Consider the following 15,859-nt stretch of genomic DNA (forward strand, 5'->3'; position numbering starts at 1 on the left):
CTGCAGAGGAACACGAAGAGGCCTTCTGGCCCTTCGAGCTTTGGTCACTGACTGTGATGGATGGAGAAAAGCCTTCACCAGCAGGGACTAAGAAGGGATAATCAAGAAGGAAGGTCCAGAGAGCCCTGATGTAAGCTCTCAGAAAACAGCATGGACAAGCACTGTGGATTTAGGAGCAGACCCAATCGCCTTCTTCAAGTCACCAAAGACCACAGAAGTTGGAGAGATTTTTAATGAGAGATTTTTTTTTTTATGCTGCAAATCAGCCAAATACACCACCACACCTACTGCCGAGGACGGCTCCTGTGTGAGGACCTGCTTTCTGCCCTAACAGGATCCATCATCGCCTGCTCAGGGACTAAGAGGGGATTTTGCTCTTACGCTGTTGAAACCTGCTCTCCAGCTTGTTCACGCCAGGCTGGCACTGCCGCTCACCCTCAGCAGTGACACATATGTCAAAATTAGAGAGGGGAAAAAATCCAAGCGCTGGCAGAGGCAGTGTATGCCTTCGCACATTTACCCACACGCCCTGTGTCCTCCACCTGGGGCGGGAGTTAGCAGAGAAGCTCGTCTGTCCTTCCCAGCTCAGAAGCATTGTTCTCCTCGGTGCTCACCACCCGATTTTAGAGATAAACTCCACTAATCTGGTACTGCTACTCCCTCGTGGTTGGGAATTTGGGGGAGCGGCTCCGAGGGACCGCGAGGCAAGTGCCAACAGAGGCTGAGCGCGCTGCAGCAGTGCCACACACCAGCAGCCCTACTGCACCCGTGGTGGCACGAAGCCACAGGCTGGGGGTACCCATACGACATCCTTTGATTGTTACAAGTGGTTCCTGGAAGGAAGAGCCATCAGACTTACCCCGGCTGCCCAGTTACCATCTTCCACAGTCAAACAGTGACTGCGAAGAGTGATAGTGAACCTGAAAGAGAGGTGTAGAACAAGTTGTAGGCAATGGTTTCTCCAAACGCCACCAAGCTGGAGTGTGAGTTCGGCCACCCACAGGGTGCCGGGAGCCCACAGGGCGCATGGCATGGGATAGAATCATAGAATCATAGAATTGTTGAGGTTGGAAGGAATCTTTAAGATCATCAAGTCCAACCATTAACCTACCCCGACAAAACCACTTCTAAACCACGTCCCCAAGTAGCACATCTACCCTTTTTTTAAACACCTCCAGGGATGCGAATCCACCCCCTCCCTGGGCAGCCTATTCCAATGTTTGATAACCTTTTCAGTGAAAAAAACGTTCCTAATATCCAATCTAAAACTCGCCTGGCATAACTTGAACCCATTTGCTCTCGTCCTGTCACTTGTGACCAGGGAGAAGAGGTCAGCCCCCACCTCTCTACACTCTCCTTTCAGGGAGCTGTAGAGAGCGATAAAGTCTCCCCCCAGGCTCCTCTTCTCCAGGCTGAACACCCCCAGTTCCCCCAGCCGCTCCTCATAAGACTTGTCCTCCAGACCCCTCACCAGCTTCGTTGCCCTTCTCTGGACACGCTCCAACACCTCAATGTCCTTCTTGTAGTGAGGGGCCCAAAACCAAACACAGCACTTGAGGTGGGATCTCACCAGTGCCGAGTACAGGGGATGATTGCTGCCGCAGTCCTGCTGGCCACACTGCTCCTGATACAGGCCAGGATGCCATTGGCCTTCTTCTGAGCCAGTGGCAAATGAGCCGCACCAGGGATGCAAGAGGGATTTATCAGCACTGCATGAGCAGCACGATTCCTCCCTCTCGGCTGTGCCAGCAACTGGGTAATCGCTGCCAGTGCCAGCATCCAGAGAGCCGGTTTGGGACCACCTAGACAAGAAGATTTTAACTGCTAGAAATGAGGGACATCTCTGAAGATCCCAAGGCTGTTGTAGCCTGCTCTCCTGTCGGTGACTCTGGGGAGGCCGCTCACCGTCAGACCAGGACAGTTTGCCCGGCAGCTCTCTCCCGCGCTGCTGCAGCTCTCTCCAGGCCATGCTCTCTCCCTTTGCCCTCCCCCTGCGGCAACCGCCGCTCTCCCGCTTGGGAGGGCGATTCCTGGGAGCGGGAGCACCGCTTTGCTGTAATCAAAGTGCACGGGATAAACGAGCAGCGAGCGCTGCTGACTCCGAAACGCTCACTCACCTGCTTCTGCTGACGGGCCATTTCGAGCGCACTCATCTTACCTGCACACGCAGCCCGTTCCCCGCTGAGTTACTGACACCATTAGTCGGGCTCTCAGTCTCGCAGCCCTGCTTGACATGTCTGGCTCGGCCCTGCTCCCCAGGTGTTAAGTACCAGTGCTTTAAGCACGGGGGGCTGGAATATAAAATATTCAAGAGAATAACAGCAGAAGACAAGCTGGAATTGATGCTGACATCTGTGCACAGGGATAAGTGTGCAACTCTCAGCAAGACTTGCAAGAGCCCCCTGCTCCTGGTGTGCCAGGTCCTTCCAGAGATCACTCAGGCTTCGATCTCAAATGTTCAGGCCCTTCTCTTAGGGAGGTGATTCTTCTCCTCTACTCTGCTCTGGTGAGACCCAACCCGCAGTGCTGCCTCCACCTCTGGAGCCCCCAACATAGGAAAGACATGGACCTGGTGGAGCGGGGCCAGAGGAGGCCCCGGAGATGCTGGGAGGGCTGGAGCCCCTCTGCTGGGAGGACAGGCTGGGAGAGTTGGGGGGGTTCAGCCTGGAGAAGAGAAGGCTCCAGGGAGACTTCAGAGCCCCTTCCAGTCCCTAAAGGGACTCCAGGAGAGCTGGGGAGGGACTTTTTACAAGGGTATGTAGTGATAGGACAAGGGGTAGTGGCTTCAAACTGGAAAACGGTAGATTTAGATTAGATATTAGGAAGAAATTTTTCACTTTGAGGGTGCTGAGACAGTGGCCCAGGTTGCCCAGAGAAGCTGTGGCTGTCCCATCCCTGGAGGTGTTCAAGGCCAGGTTGGACGGGGCTCTGAGCAACCTGGGCTGGTGGGAGGTGTTCCTGCCCAGGGCAGGGGAGTGGAACTTGATGACCTTCAAGGTCCCTTCCAACCCAAACCATTCTACGACTCTATGATTCCAACATTGTTGGCCCTTATGTTTATCAGTCAAGAAGAAAACAGCAAAAGTAACCCAACCACTGCACACTCACTACACAGAAACTACCGCACATTCCAACAGTATCTCACCAGCAAAAGCCAATCTGAAGCTAGTGCGAACCTGGTGTCTGTCACTCACCCTTGCAAGAAAGCATCTCTCCCCTCTATTCAGAGTACAAACAGCAGCATATGAACACAGTACAAACAGTCCAGGTACGAACCGAATTCAAGCCCACTGGGATCCACAAACATGCAGATTACAGGGAAGATAGTCAGGTCATCACCAGTAGGGTAGCAGAAACTGAGATGGTCCTCCTCCAAGGGAAAGGAGCAGCATGTCCCACTCCTAGGAATTAATTTTCCCTCTTTGCATGGAGCAACAGGCCACCTCAAAAGAAACATCTAAATCCCGATGGACCCTCCTCCAGGTGCAGCACTGCAGTTCCTGGCTGAACATGAAGGAGTCATTTAGCAGTGTGAACAGGCATTTGCTTTCTTGACCGTGGTCCCACGCTTCTGGCTCAGCACATACACCCATTTCACCCACCAAACCATGGCAGATGGCTCAGTGGACACTTTGCTGTCTACGCTTGGTCTCCATGCTCTTTCAAAGGACAGACAAGTAGCAGGTTAAGAGATTCGACTGACCTGGCTACCAAAACTGCTCAAGGTGTCAGCATATCAGGGACCAGTGGCCTCAGCACAGCAAAGAGCACAGGCCCAGCACTGGCACTGCCCTACCCATTTTGTAGGACAGTACATGCTGCAAGGCTGGAGCCAGGCAGGTCCATGCTGGAAGTCCTGGAAGCCCCACACTCCTGGGAGATGGTTTCTGTAACCAGATTTGGGGGTGGTTTGGCAGCCCATAGCCTGGGAGCACTAACCAGAGGTGCCCACACATGGTGGGAAAGCGAAGAGAGCTGTGCCCCTGATGGAAGGAGACATTTAGGAGGGAGCAGCCCTGTATTTCTCCTGCATATAACAGGTGGAATGTACATAGGCTTCATCTGGTGGATCAAGGAGGGACTGAGACGGGGGTCACGATACAGTGGTGAAGGTTATCATGGTATAAGTAAAACGATCCTTGCTAAGATTAGCATGCAACATAACTGTTCCCGGTAGCAGCTGGTATCAATAGCTTCAAGGAAGGAGGTGTGAGGTCACTTGCCGTGGGTACAATCTGATCAGTAAGTGACTGGCTTATGCTGCCATGCACATCATTATATTTTGTTGATCCTAAATTGCATGATTAGAGACTGCACTACTCCACTCCATCAGCATGCTCAGATATTAGAGAGAAATAAACTTATAAAAGCCTTATATCTGTTGTTCTTCTGTTCTTCCAAGATTAAACAGGAACCTACATATGCCATACAGGGTGTGGAGGGAACTTACATAGCCATTACATCTGAAAACTGCCACAGACTTGGACTGGCACTCAGGAACCGGCTGGGCTTCTTCCTCCAAAATAAACACTTACTCACGGTAGACTTTACTGAATTACAGTTTAATTTCATAATCTACTGTTGCTATGTCTGTACAACATTGTACAAAATATAATCAAAAAGAACATTTTAGCCCCACGTAAATGTTTGACTGGCTGTCTGAGGATCCAGTGGCTTTGAGTCTTTGATCTACACTCTCCTGTCTTCTAGATGCTGTCCCTTTGGTGCTAAGGCTACAATGTCCGTACAGTCACCGTAACAGTCTTGCTTTCCAGTCTCCCTCTCCACTCAGTGATGGACTCCCCCAGCCATGGCAGAGGATCTCTGGTGGTACCTCATATTTCTGGTCAAACATGAAAGACTTTTAACCTCTTTTTGCATTAGGCAAAAACATTCTAGCAATGGCAGAAGGTAGGGGCAGTTCTGTTTCAAAGGTGATACTAATGTGGTAGTTTAGGACTGAAACATCCTTTTTTACAGCACTTGCTGTAAAAAAACAGTAGGTTTTTTAAGCACAGCATTGATCTGCTCACTCTAACATGACTGGTTCTAGATTTCCATTCATTCCCATCAATGCATTTTCACCGTGAGTAGCACTACCCCACATTAGCCTAGTCTGAGAGTTTATCTCTTGCCCAGATAAAACTAGCAGGCAGATGCTCTTTTCAACTTAGAGGTTAAGGGAAATGATATACTTAGCTGCTGCTGGTAGTGGAATACATGCAGAACTGCTTCTACCAGAATTAGGAAACCTGCTGAGAATTACATGGAATCTAAAATGATCGTTTCAGATTAGAAAACCACACGCTAAAAGGCCAGCTTCATAGATCTCTGGTGTTAAGAAATATTCTTGTCACAGCCTGACAGCAGGTGAGCGGTGTGGCAGAATGAACTCACGCCTTTGTTCTCCAGGGAAAGTTTCATTTTGGCCAATTATTTTTCCTCTCATCTTCTGTGTTCCTGAAGCTTCTCATCAGTGTTTTAAAGGTCTAGTGGAAAGCCATGATCATTACAAAAAGATACAATTCTCTTAAAGCTTTTTTTTTTCCCCTTTTTGACTACAATGCAGCATCATGTTCAAAATGCAACTACTGGATCTGAAAAAATAAAACACTCAGGCTATAGTGCACATCTGAAAATAAATACATAGCCTTCGTATGAGCCAGTTCTGTGACAACCTCCTCATTTGCATAGCAGTGCAGGGGTGTTCTCAGGAAGGTCATGCTACAGGGTGGAGTCTGAAAATAAGAGAAAGAGAGAAGTAGCTCAATATTGTAATGAAGGAGATAGTCTATAAGGTCCAATGGAAGGGGGATCTGAAATGTTACAGGGCCAAAAAAAGACCAATGTCTGCAAAAGGATGGCAGGGATTTAGATTCCCCATTTCTCCACTCATAATTCCAACGAGGTATTCTGAATTGTATTAAAAGGAAAATATTTGACTCAAAGTAAAGGATATGGGTTTTCCACAGGGAAAAGATGAGAGGTAATGGGTACAAGTCACTCCAGGGGACATTCCAATTGGACACAAGATGAAAATTTTTCACAATGAGAACAATCAGCCATTGGAATCATCTCCCCAGGGAAGCGGTGGATTCCCCAACATTGGGCAGTTAAGATTCGGCTGGACAGGGTGCTGGGTCATCTTGTCTAGACTATGTTTTTGCAAAGAGGTTGGACCAGGTGATCCTTGAGGCTCCTTCCAACTTGGGATTCTACAATTCTGTGATATTTCATAATGAATGGAGTAAAATTGCCAATGATTTTTACCCATAAGTATACCCACCATGCGTCTATCCTCAGTCAACTACACTGATTCTCTATTCACATCAGGATCCCCAATGACCCCATTTAACTCGTACCCCTTTCCTCTCTTCCCTCCCTTCTCACTGCCTTTGGCCACCTAACACCAGCTTCACTGCTTCACCTAACCTTGCACATCTTGCAGAATCTTCTGTTCTGCAGCTCCTGCACTGCAGAAAAACCTAACCTAGCTATTACCTTATTAAATGAAGATGGGGTATTTCTTTCTAAAAGATTTGCTTTTAAAAGGTCAACACAAACCTCTGGCTCACGTATAAATCAAGTGTTTTGCTCACATCCGCCTTTCCATTCCTATTTCTGTTTCATGCTTTATCACTAGGAGGTTAATTAAAAATTCAATAAAGCCATCCAAATACACACTGCCTTATAGGAGATTGCTCTTGTCACTACCATCTTGACAGCAATGACATATCTTGACATCACACAAGGAAGGAAGAGAAGTATTAAAGATTGTTACCTTTAATAGTGAGGAAGGCTCTGCTGTACGCACGGCCCAATTCGTTGGTGGCTTCTACCACATATTCTCCTTCATCATGTTTTGTGACACCCAGCACCACCAGGGAGCAGACACCAAAGTCGTTTGTGCAAAAATAGGATGGATCATTGGAGAGGTCTCTACTGTCCTTGTACCATGTGATCTTTGGTGGTGGATGGCCTCCAACTGCACAGCTCATACGGCACTCACTCCCAGTGGTCACCACATGAGGCTTCAATGGGACGAGGAATCTCGGGGGCTGGTTTTGATTAACTCCCTTGTATTTCTGTGGTTTGACTTGGCATTCAGCTGTAAAAAAAAACCAGCGAGATACACACACTCAGATACTGCTCCACAGCAATAGAAGTCAGGGTTTAAAGGACTGGGTTTCCACCATGACACATGGTTGTGCAGAATGTCTGTCATTCTGCACTGCAAATTGCCAAAGACCCCATGCACCTATGGATTGTAATCTGTGTTTCTTCTCAAATTAGCCAGAATTTAACTTTGAAGTCAGAACTTTGGTTTCTGCAAAGCTTAAGCCTTAGATTTTGCTGGGAATTAATTTTGTGATTAATTACATGACATAACGACCGGAAATAATGAATCTATCTGCACAATGTCCATGCAGGGATTCCTTCCCTGCCACACTGGAATTTCTTAGGGTATCTTTATGCATTCTTGTTCTGAGGAACTGAATGTTCCCAGGAGGACAGAACCATTTCAGGATGGTGTGTTAGAAACAATAAAAGAAACAAAGCATGCCAACATACAGATAAATATTTGTAAAACCTGTTTTACCCTTTTGTTTTTGAATTCTCCAAGGCTGCACAGTTTCAGATGGACCACTGGCTCCCAAGTTATTTTTTGCCACAACCCTAAAGTAGTAGTCCCGGCCTGGGATCAGTTTGGTGAATGTGAACTTGTTGGTGTAGATCAGGTCACCCACCACGCACCACAAGCCCTTCTGTGATTCGCGTTTCAGGACTGTGTAGTAGAGATTATTTTCCCATTTCTCAGATGCTGATGGCTCCCAGGTGACCGTCACTGTATTTGGAACATTCTCTTGCAATTGAATAGGTCCAGGCGATTGCGGGATATCTGTCAGATGAAGACAAGTAATATCAAAGACATAGGGAAAGTGGCACAGTACAGAACCCTAAAAACTTTGAGTCCGTTCTGTGTCTGGGGGGTGAGTAAACATCCTGGTCATTAGAAGGGGCAAAATTTGATTCCTTCTCTGGGCACACAAACTCATTTGGTATTAATTGAACTTCTGCTGCGTTACATCTGCATTGCTGTGCCTCCTTCCCTTCTTACAGGGAGGAGATGAGGGCTGATACAGCTAAACATTGTCACCTCTCAGGGACACAGCAAATAGGGTTGCTGCAGCTATGACTAAATGTCCTACAGCCTGCTGCTGACTAACCTTAGACTGTTACGAAGAGCACAAACTGCTCTCCTGTGGTTTGCACTGTCCATCTTTGTAAGCAGAGTCACTCTGGAAGCCGGGTGTAAGTTTAATCAGTAGATTGCTCTGTCCGGCAGACACGGCCAAGTAATATCACAAAGTGGCCAGACTGAATCTCATGGAACTGTACTCCGGTTCTCCCTGTGCCTGCATGGCTTAACTGCATCACAGCTCACCGTGCTGAACTCAATTCGTTGCCTACTGCCTTTTCACAGTAAATCTGTACATATATATATGGTAGTGAATTAGATACCTGTAACTTGAACTTGGAAGCTGAATGTTTCTCTTTTCCCTAACCCATTCTGGAGCTCAACAGTGTAGGTGCCGGTGTCAGTGAACTCGGCTGCTCCAATTAGCAGCTGGGTGGTATCATCTTTGGTGTTTATCGTAGCTCGGTCTGGAAGAGGAAGCCCATCCTTATACCAGGTCACCACTGGATCTGGAGATGCCTGTAAGGAACACAAGTTATAGACCCTTTGTTTTGCCTCCAGATTGTGTCTTTACATCTTTATTTGCATTATCCTGTCCCAAATGTGTACCTACATGACACAGTAAACTAACATTTAGAAATATGGATCCAAGATGGATCTAACAGCCCTGAATAAAGGGCTGCTCTAAAGTTTCTTTGTAACTTTTCTCTTCCTCTATGTCTTAAGAATGTTACTGCAGTAAGGTGTACGGGTTAACTACATCAAACAAGGTGCACTAGATCAAGAACAACAGATGAGGTCAGTAGTTAATATTTTCTACTTTTAAAAAGATCTGCTGGTTGTGAAAGGAAAAAGCATCCTCAAAGTCTTTATTTCCATTGTGCCATATTTGGTCTCTATTCTCCAAGAGATTAGGAGAAAGGCCAGCAAAGACACGCACTCTGCCTTCATCAACCTCTTGTTCATAAGCTTACATCAAAGCACACAGGGTTCCAGTGCATGCCTGTTTCTGAAATCATACAGTTTAAGTCCTGCTGCTTAGTAAGACAAACACAGTCAAGAGGATGTTGCTAGAAATGCTACTCCAAAGCCTTCCGAAGGAGACAGAGGGCAATCAACTGACCTTTAAACTCTAAGTATGACAGATTAGTACCAGATAACAACCCTATTGATATGGTTGGATGGACAGCATTGTGCCTTGTTTGCAGAGGTTAACTAATGACCTTAACCTCATAAAACACTAATGCCAAGAGTGACAGCTGAATTCTTGTTCGTGTTTTCCTCATGTTGAAAGTACACACAGCACAGGCAGGCTACAGGACTTGCCCAGTGTCTTGTAAACAAAATTTCATGCCAAGAAAATAGTAGCTCAGTTTTCATGTCTGCTATTGACTACAACGTAAAAACAGATGGGGAATTCTTACAAACGCATTTGAATACTTACTTCAAAGGGAATATTCACTCGGATGGTGTTTCCTGCTTTTATAACCAGGAAGCTTTTCACTGTGTCATCTATTAGAAACCTGGGAGAAACTGGAAAACAGTGATTACAATAAAAAGCTGTCCATGTCACTGGCTGACAAACTCATACACCTGTGTTCAATACCCTTATCGCCTTTCCAACAGGTAGTCTGTAGGTGTTGATAAACTCTGAATGGTACTGCGGAAAAAGGGCTCCTTGCTTCAGAATCAGAGTTTACACCTTTCAAATGTCATTACTATTTATTTATCACTATGACTAAACAAGGGGAAATGATGTAAAAATACATTCACAACAATGTTTGTATACAGGTGATGTCTCAATCACAGAGAAATTGGCTCTTTGTCACACTTTACCCCATCACGTGGATGATCTTTTGTGTAAAACGACATTTTGGGAAAAGGAAATTGCAATGGACACTTATGAAATATACGTGCAATGCAGAGTACAGAACATCCTCAGGAAACTGGCCTGAGTTTATTAAAATACATTTTTTTTAGCATTTAAAATACTTTTTCCTTCTTTTCCCTTTTCATCAATATAATATACTATTGTATTTGGCATTTTTCTAAAAATGCCAAATACAATAGTGCTAAAACGTATTTAGCATTTCCAGTTTAAAACTGAAAAAACTGCTTCCCAGATGGACCTCTATTTATCTGTTTACTAACTGATTATAAAAGGAGTCTCCAGGCACAGGCCAAAAGTAGACATTTTCACTTAGGACCCAAGTTAAAGAAGATGAATCCCTCACAGAATTATCTCTTACTTCTGTATTTCTGCAACGTTCCCAAACAGGATGAAAAAAACCCCAGAGCTACAGATTGCAAATAAAGATGAAAAAGTGAAAATGGTGAAAACGTTCAAACTAGAAAATGAAAAAGGAAAATAAAGTTTACAAAACCCAACATAACAACTGTGATTTAAGAGGATGAAATAAAATGTTTAATTCCACAAGATTGCATAAAAATAGACTGAAAACTCTATTTTTCCCTTAAAAGAACATGGGTAGGCATAAGGTATGTGTGGTTCCTGCCTGGTGATCATGATTGCAGTATAGCTCCACACAGGGGGCAAAATGTAAATCCAAGGAGAAAATACAGTTTTGGAGTTTCTTGTATCACAATATGTCTTTACCATGAGCTGAACACTGTGCATTGCACATTTATTATCAGTTAAATCTTGAGAATTTCCTCATGAGGTGACCAAATAAGAGCACACTGTAGAGGAGCAATGTAGTACTTGTCGTTCTGCCCCAGTGTGAGACTTGAAAGAAGCTCCTCACAGTGACCTACAGACCTTACCTGCATCCTGGTACCTATAGAATGACCTCATTCCTTCCAAAAGCAGCCCACTTTCACCTACCTACAGGGGGAGCAGCTTCAATGAAAGCTTCCAGCTCTGTGGCTTCTCCTGGGCCACTGTCATTGAGGGCTCTCACACGTAGGAAGTACCTCTCCTTGGCTTGGAGGCCTTTAACTGTGTAAGTGGTCGCCTCGATGGGAAGAGCATTGCATTTGGTCCAATTGAGGTTGCTAGAAGACCGCATCTCCACCTCATAACCTTTCACATCACCCCCATTTTTTGCTTCAGGTCTCTTCCATGTCAAGGTGACACTGGTGCTGTTGCTGCTGCTCACTTTAAGGTCCTGCACTAGACCTGGAGATTCTGAAAAGAGAAATTTTATTTAAACTATTTTTCTAGGACTTCTGTCCCCTCTTTTCAGTCACTTCCTGAGATTCCCTAAGATTCTTGAATGGCACTGGATATCCACCCTGCTGTCTTGTCTCCCCCTTGTCACAGTTCTTCAAGGCTGGATCCAGGTGCCTGCTCCTGCCAGCCATGCAGCACAATCTGCAACACTCTTGAAACGGTTTGTAGCCCGTCCTGAATATTTCTCCACACTGCACGTAACTCCCACAACAGGGAATCTGCCACATCTTGACTTAGACATCACACAAAAATCCTTCCATTCCTTCCTCATGCTGATAGCGGATTCTCAGCCATGAAACATCCCCCAATTATTTGATCTTTGTCTTCACATATTTTTATAAAGCATTTAAAAACATGTCCTCTCCACTAAAACGGCCAGTCTACATCGCAAGCTTTATGTATCCCCAAGCCAGAAGGATGGGGGCAGTACACTTACTCGTGGAATCCCGTGCAAAGACAGGCTGTGATGGTTCACTGGCATCTCCTATGCCAGCAGCATTGACAGCTGCCACACGGAATTCATACTGCAGACCTTTCTTGAGATTGGTCATTTTCAGCTTCTTGTCTGCAGAAAGAAAAGGCGCGTGTTGGCTCAGGTGAGCTTTCCCCAAGCAGGAAAGGGTGAGACAACAATGTTGTACTTCACTCCATGTAGAACTGTGGACTGAATAATTCTCAGGAGCTGTCACCGATTCCCCTGCCCTCCCCTATCCTACTGCGTGTGTATTTCTGGGATGTGCTCATTGTATTTCCTTTCAAATCAAACAGTATTTGAGAGTTATTAAGTTAGAGAAAGGATAAGCACTGCTTTAGCTCATGAGATAATCCTAAACTCTTCTGTACCAGACAAGCAGTCCTAGCTTGCAACTGATAGATAATTGATAGCTAGAGTCAAAACACATTTTGGAGCTCACACACACCAATTGGGTTCCTTTATCTTCCTTGCATTTATAAATTCTTGTCTGCCAAGTTCCTAGCATGAGGACTAAGGACAGTAGCTCTGCATGTGAAATGAATACTTCAGTTCCAGAAATTGAAGACATCAGTTTATCTATAGAAGAGCTATGTCCCAGGATGCAGCAGTGAGCTTCCGTGCACTCTTATCCAGCCATACGCTTGCACACAATCTAGAAAAAAATCATAATCCTCCTCCCAGGCATTCAGCTGTACATAAACCCAAGACCTGGCTTTGCTACGGCCCAGCTGTGTAACCTTACTTGTGAAGAAACCCGTACACTAGAGCTGTGAAAGAAAAGAAGGTAAAACTTCAGACAGGGGTAATATGGTTGTGATGGGGACAGTCAGCAGCTCAAGAATCCAAGAGGAAAAACACTGATGAGAAAAGGTATAAGATCCGAAGCAGAAAGCAAGGAGTTAGGCAGCAAATCCACAAAGATCAGCGTGTTACCTGCTGAACCCCACTGAGCCTTTTGTCTTTTGCAAGACCTCCAGTTTGTTCCAGGATTTAAGCTACCTACCTGCTATAGGCACGTTGTTGACTGGCAGCCAGGTCGTGGTACCCTTCTTGCGTTTTTGAACGACGTATCCCACAATTCGGGAACTGCCAGTTTTCCGAGGTGCTTTCCAGGATATTGTGATGGTGTCTCTGCTGGCACTGACAATCTCAGGGGGATCTGGGGCACCAGGTGAGGCTAGAAAGAGATTAGGGTTTCATTATTAGCAGGTATCATTTTATTGCAAGAGAATAAAGTGTTCTCTGGCATTTCTTCTTCCAGTTTCCACAGGGTATGTGTTTTGAAAACCTGAGATCTGAAGCTGTGTATCCTATTCCCCACACAGATAGGATCCACCACGGACCTCTGTTCCTGAATTTTGTTTTCATGACTGACCTGCTGTCATCATGACTGACAATTCCACTGTCAGCCTATGGAGTGAGGCATGTTATTCTTACATGGTAGGAAAAGTCAGCATTATTCTTGCTTTTATTGACAGAAACTGGAAACAGAATGGATTTTCTTAACCCTCTGCTCTCAAAATACGGGGCTTCTCATAGTCATGAGAAGGAGAATGTAGTAAGAAGAAAATTAGTAATAGAATAGAGCATTGCTTTCTCTCTAGTACTACATTCACACTCATGGCAAAACTGTTCTACTATTTAAATTCATTGAGGGACAAAGAATAGAATTAGTTGTTTGGACATCAGGGGAATGAAGGGGCCATACTGAAGTGCTGCACATGCAGAGATACTCCTTTGCCTATGGAGTTAAGAAAAGGCCTCACGTGTTCCCTTTGTAGCCACCCCGGGAAAATTTTTCTCTGATCTTGATGCATACTGCATTTCCCCCATGAAACTCGCTTTCCAATTCAGAATGGAGCACAACTGAGAACGTAACGCCATCTCACTCAGCATCACCAAAGCCTACAATAATCTTCTAGTCTCTACGTGCAATCTCCAGATTTCTGTGAAGACTTCACAGCCATGATTCAAGTTTAGATCTGAAGTAACATCCAAAAGACAGTGAGTTTTCTTTGATGTCAGCTTTGTTAATGAATTTCCCAGACAGTTGTCAAATGCAATTATGAAAAGTTCTCCCTTACCTTTACTGACAGCCTTCACTTCATCCGATTCCAGCGCGTCACTAGTTCCCTCGGCGTTCACAGCTCTCACCCTGAAGTAGTAGCTCATGTCTTGTTCCACTTTGTTAGTGGTGAAGGTAGTACAGCTCCTGGGGGTTTCTCCCAAAGTCACCCACTCACTCTTGCCTACCTGCTGTCTCTCAACAATGTACCTTTGCACCGGTTTGCCCCCATCGTCCTTTGGGGGATTCCACTGAATGGTGATGTCGCTTGCAGAGCTTTCAACAATTTTGATTGGTCCTGCAGGTGGCTGTGGCTTGTCTGAAAAGACAAACACAGAGAGACTGTGAGTTGGCTCCAGACCCATATGTGCTCCTGGGTTTGGAGCAGATGCTGTCTCTTGCTCACCAGCCAGGGGACTCAGTCTCTGACGGAATACAAGCACAGTTGCAGAATGAGGGCTGGGCACTTGCATTGCCCCTTCAAAACGTACACTCTTCTAACTTTTGGTGAGGAAGGGGGGGAGGGTGGAAGCTAGGCCCTTGCTCCATGGGCTAATTGTTCTCATAAGCACTGCGCTAATTCAGCTTGTGTATAAGGAAGAACACCATTTCAGGTCCACCAAAAGAGCACAGACATTTACGGTAGGGCTGAATTTGTCCCTGATAATCCATTTTAGATTTGCCTGTTTCACATAGTCCCATCTCCCATAGTCACCCAACATTCAAAATTCAGCTGCTGAGGCCACACAAACCCAAAACAGATTTGTATCACTTTGTACTAAAGGGCAAGAAACATGTCAGCAATCTTTGCTCGTACCCTGATTTAGTGGAAAATGTCATAGTCTTGTTCATCTTGGAACACCCAGTAGCTCTAAATAAGATTGTCACCAGTGTTAATGGGTTCCTTGCCTAAGCTTCACAATGAAAGCCACAATGTTATGGGGCTCTTACCTAATACCACAAGCTTTAAGTTGATCTCCAGGACCCCACTGTCATTCTTTAGCCTGACTTTGTAGTCCCCACAGTCCTTTCTCTCACTGCTGGAGATGGAGAGCATGGTAAAGGTGTCTGTTTTATCAACACGGGTCCTCGTGTCATCTGCTAGCTCCATTCTGTCCTTTAGCCACGTTGCTCTGACTGGCAGCCGGCCCTCGAAAGGGATCTTGATCTTTACTTGTTGCCCTGCCTTGGCCACAGTAGGAACACTTGATAAGTTTTTGAGGAGAACTTTGTCAACCTGTGGAGGATCTAAGCAGATGATACAAGGTCATTAAAAACTGCGATTCAAAGAGGATAAGGCTCACCATGGAGGGAAGGGCTTCCCTCATATTGCTGCCAATAACACTTAGAAGCTCCCCACATCTGGCTCTTCACCTTTAGCTGCATGCTCAGTGCTTCACATACATATATGTACTTTGCTACAGGATAATTATCACAAAGCATTTGTGGGATCATACTGTCCTCTTCACTGGAGCAAATTTCGCACAGGGAATACACTAAACACAAAAATGAAGAATCCGGTCTGTTAAAGTGTTATGTGCACCCCAAAAATCTTTGAGTTAACAATAGAAGCTATTCAGGAAGGTTCCTTAGTTCAACTTGTAAATACAAAATGCACCAACCTGTACAAAAAAAAAAATCTCCCATTTACGTGGTAACTGTTTATAATACAGTCGTCTCAATAACCAACTATAGATTTCTGAGAAAACACATTACGTTTAAAGCACACCAAGGCTGGCATGCTGCATTGCTAGTTTGAATAGACTCACCTTCAACAAAAATTGAAGCTTCAGTTTTTATATCTCCACCTTCAAACCTGTATTTCCCAGCATGAATATCTTCCACTTTGTTAATAATTAGTTTGTGGACTAGACCTTCCTTTTCAAAACAGACTCCATCCATGCTTGTTAACTACAAGATAAAGCA

At 45.3% G+C, this 15,859-nt stretch overlaps 1 protein-coding gene across 2 annotated transcripts in view; it reads right to left on the reverse strand.

Moving 5' to 3' along the window:
* Window positions 1-4,543: 4,543 nt before the first annotated feature.
* IGFN1 (immunoglobulin like and fibronectin type III domain containing 1) overlaps window positions 4,544-15,859 on the reverse strand; it is a 40,168-nt gene continuing 28,852 nt past the window's right edge. For both annotated transcript variants that reach the window (XM_082494470.1, XM_082494471.1), the window contains exons 15-25: window positions 15,703-15,844; window positions 14,885-15,181; window positions 13,953-14,252; window positions 12,872-13,045; window positions 11,830-11,958; window positions 11,046-11,348; window positions 9,645-9,733; window positions 8,524-8,719; window positions 7,601-7,900; window positions 6,782-7,108; window positions 4,544-5,738 (exon numbers count right to left, since the gene is read on the reverse strand). In XM_082494470.1, coding sequence (XP_082350596.1) covers window positions 5,725-5,738; window positions 6,782-7,108; window positions 7,601-7,900; window positions 8,524-8,719; window positions 9,645-9,733; window positions 11,046-11,348; window positions 11,830-11,958; window positions 12,872-13,045; window positions 13,953-14,252; window positions 14,885-15,181; window positions 15,703-15,844 — 2,271 coding nt within the window. In that variant the 3' untranslated portion in view covers window positions 4,544-5,724. The remainder of the gene's footprint in view (window positions 5,739-6,781; window positions 7,109-7,600; window positions 7,901-8,523; window positions 8,720-9,644; window positions 9,734-11,045; window positions 11,349-11,829; window positions 11,959-12,871; window positions 13,046-13,952; window positions 14,253-14,884; window positions 15,182-15,702; window positions 15,845-15,859) is intronic.

This window comes from Vanellus vanellus, assembly GCF_965231255.1.
Source record: "Vanellus vanellus genome assembly, chromosome: 23".
Taxonomy (NCBI): Eukaryota; Metazoa; Chordata; class Aves; order Charadriiformes; family Charadriidae; genus Vanellus; species Vanellus vanellus.